Source organism: Thermobia domestica, chromosome 18 (assembly GCF_964235325.1).
Source record: "Thermobia domestica chromosome 18, izTheDome1.hap1.1, whole genome shotgun sequence".
Lineage (NCBI taxonomy): Eukaryota > Metazoa > Arthropoda > Insecta > Zygentoma > Lepismatidae > Thermobia > Thermobia domestica.
Window position 1 is genome coordinate 143580473 of NC_137471.1, and position 3731 is coordinate 143584203.

At 39.0% G+C, this 3731-nt stretch overlaps 1 protein-coding gene across 1 annotated transcript; it reads left to right on the plus strand.

Moving 5' to 3' along the window:
• The first annotated feature begins 2636 nt into the window (after nt 1–2636).
• LOC145675278 (uncharacterized) lies at nt 2637–3194 on the plus strand. Its single transcript, XM_081745665.1, has one exon. The coding sequence runs from the start codon at nt 2637–2639 to the stop codon at nt 3192–3194; it is 558 nt and encodes a 185-aa protein (XP_081601791.1).
• Nucleotides 3195–3731: the final 537 nt, after the last annotated feature.

The following is a 3731-nucleotide window of genomic DNA, read 5'->3' on the forward strand; positions in this document are numbered from 1 at the left end:
TTCCGGAGTTACGCTTGAACATATACATTAAAATATTTAGAGTTATGCTATCAACGCTTTCGATGTGTTCCATATTAATTCAAAATCAAGCTGACATGGCTAAATTGCACCAGATGTGTTGCTATTTATCTCGGTGATCCGGAAACTATGGGCTGTACTATTGTTTTGAATCGAATATGTTACTTTATTCGATTCTGCTTAGTAGATTTGCTATGGGATCTTATCCCTACTGGAAGTGAAACGTAAACTTAAAAGTCATCAGAACTACTTCCAATTAACTTGGGAACCCGGAAGCTATGAATTTGACACTAACATTGGTCACTTTCAATTACTCTTACAGGTCACAACTTCACACCCTTCTTCCGGGTGCTAATGGGGACGTAAATTACATGGATCTTTAGTGTCTGTTAAGCGACCCCCATAATTATGGATTTGACACTAATATTGATCTTCTTTTATGATTTTGATGTCAGCCTTTCCCATTTTTCGTAGGACTGCTAAGGCGGTATTACCACCCGTGAGGGTGAATTTGGTCTTAAATGGCATTACAAATGCTAGCAATTAATTTTGCGACGTTGAAAACTTACAATTCGACACTAACATCGTTCGATTTCGAGTTTTACGTCCCTGTATCCACCCTGGGTCCTAATGCGAGCTTAATTGGACTTAAGCGGAATTGAAAGTGTCTCTATTTACCTAAGCGACAAAGAAAGTATGAATCCGATACTCATATCGATCGTTTTCTAGACATATCAGAATTATGTTGGAACACACACATACATACATACATGGACTTTATTATATACTAGCTGTTATGTCCGTTCTTCGCACGGGTCAGATAAATATCTATGTAAACAAACTAAACAGTGAAAGAACAATTATTTTTTTCTAAAGAAACGATCTCTTTTGTGTGAATGCACATCCAACAACGTAGATGTGATTCCATTGAGATCACTTTAGTAGTAAACACGGTTTATACTTAATACAACTATTAACTAACCTATTTTTAACCACAATAAAACCATCTATTACTAAGCAGAAAGAAACAACATGAATGTAGACAAAACCATGGATTTCACACAAATAGCGGTAATTTTCAATTATTTTTACCTATCTCGATCCCTCCGCAGTTGACTCCCGGCTCACATAAAATGATGGCGGAGTTTGAAAGTCATCGCTAACGGACGTGTCACCATTGATCTCAGCGACCGCGAAAACTATGGATTTGACACTAATATCGGAAATTTTGGATTGTTTTACACGTCACGGTATCACCCAACCCCGGTGATTTCCGGTCCGCAGTCAAGGGGTTGAATTTGGAAGTTAATGCGATCAGAGTTTTACCATTGATCTCAGCGACCGCAACAACTATGAAATTAACATTAATAACGGTGTTTTCTACTACTTTTACATGTCCCGGTAAACGCCACCCTTGAGACCCCGCTAGTTCATGTAAAAAAAAAAACGCTTTGTTTCGGTCTGGAGAACGGACCAAGTTACCCATGACTCAAATTTGGTATCTCTTTGTCCACTCGTCTGGTCCACAGTCCGCACAAACAAGACACACAAACTCTTCATTATATATATATATATATATATATATATATATATATATATATATATATATATATATATATATATAGAGAGAGAGAGAGAGAGAGAGAGAGAGTCCTAGGAGGAAGGGGCAATATTTTGGGATTATGGTAGTATGAGTGATTCTAAGCAAAAAAGTTCATATGAACATAGGCCCTAATCTCAACGGTTTGAGAGCTACAGTTTGTGAAGCAATTTTCTTTATATTGCGTATTGCTCATCCTCTACTTATTTTAAAGAGGTGGTACATAGCGGATTTGAAAGCTGATAGAATGACCTTTCCAACGATATGCAATATATGGCCGTGGTATCTTTGGAAGAGAAGTTATTGAGGGATAATTTCGAATCAGTGTTGCCATCAAATTTCTTTCAAAATGAAATGAAATCTTTAAGTTTAACGTCCCACGTTTATGTCGGTTAGGCTAAAGGAGACGGTGATAATGAGAAATTAGTGAAATGGTGGAATGAAGAAAGTGGGAGGAAACGGGAGAACCACGAGAAAACCCACGAGCACAGTGTTTGTTCACCACAAAATCCACACCAAATTTCTTTCAATAACCTTAACTTTTTCAAATTTCTCTCAATACCTTCCCTTCCAAAGACAACACTGCCACATGTTACATACATTTGGAATGGTCATTCCATCACGTTTCAAATCCGCTATGTCTTATATCTGCAAAATTGTTACAGGGTGATCAATACGCAACAAAGTCAAAAATGGTTCACAATCTGTAGCTCTCAAACCGTTTAGATTAGGACCTGTGTTCATATGATCTTTTTGTTTAGAATTACTCATACAACAAATTCCCAAAATATTTTCTCTTCCTCATAAGACACCTTGTATATATACAGAGTTATTATAAATGATTGACCCATTTTTAAAAATTCGTAGTAATTAAAGTACAAAACCAAAATGAACAATCTTTATACGAATGGAAAGAGGAAGGTTGAAAATTTCGGTGGGCAATGATGGTTCCCGAAGCGGCCGGTAGAGTTCGCGCGGCAATAGGCCGCCATTCGTATCCCTCTCAGTTGTGAGTGAGATGACTATCGTGGAGCACAAGGTTTACTGCGTTCTTGAGTTTGCAAGAAGTGAGTTACAAATTGTAGTGCAGCGAGCATTTCGTGTAAAATTCGGTATTGTACCACCAACTAGAAAAAGCATTAAGCGTTGGTTTACGCAATTTCAACAGACTGGGAGTGTCTGTAAAGGGAAAAGCACAGGCCGACCGCGTGTGTCAGAGGATGATGTCAGACGTATTGAAGAAAGTTTTGTTCGCAGTCCACGTAAGTCTACCAATAGAGCTAGTAAAGAACTTGGAATACCCCAAGCTACTGTCTCGAAAGTTGTGAGACGGCAATTGCTGTACAAGTCTTACCGATTACTACTTGTGCAGGCTCTCAACCCTAATAAGAAAGAGATGCGTCTTGAATTTTGTGGTTATGTGGTAGGAACGATGGAAGTGGACGCGTTTCTGCAGCGCATCATTTTTAGCGATGGAGCGACTTTCCACCTTAGTGGAAAAGTCAACAGACATAATGTTCGCATATGGGGTTTGCAAACTCCACACTGCAACCCGAAAGAGACTCACCGAAAGTAAACATGTTCTGTGCCGTATGCCGTACAAAGGTTTATGGACCATGTTTCTTTACTGAAAGAACTGGAACAACGTACCTAGACACGTTGTAACAATGGCTGTTCCCTCGAGTTATGGAAGATTCACAGGAGTTAATTTTCCAACAGGACGGAGCTCAACCCCACTGGCAGCTTCATGTACGAAACTTTTTGAATGCATCCCTTCCTCAGCGCTGGATAGTTCTCAGGGGAAATAAAGACCTGTCTCTACACTTCTGGCCACCGAGGCCTCCTGATCTCATCCCATATGACTACTTCTTATGGGGTTATGTTAAAGAAGCTGTTTACTTCAAACATCTACCAATAATTCTGGATGATCTGCGGAACCGTATCACAGCTGCCGTGCACTCAGTAACAGTAGATACATTTGTTCTGTGTGGGACGAGTTTTGCTACCTCATAGATATTTGCCGTGCAGCAAACTGTGGACACATTGAACATTTATAATGTATTACATAAAAAAAGCCTTGAAACTTCCACTTTTCATTGGTATAAATATTGTT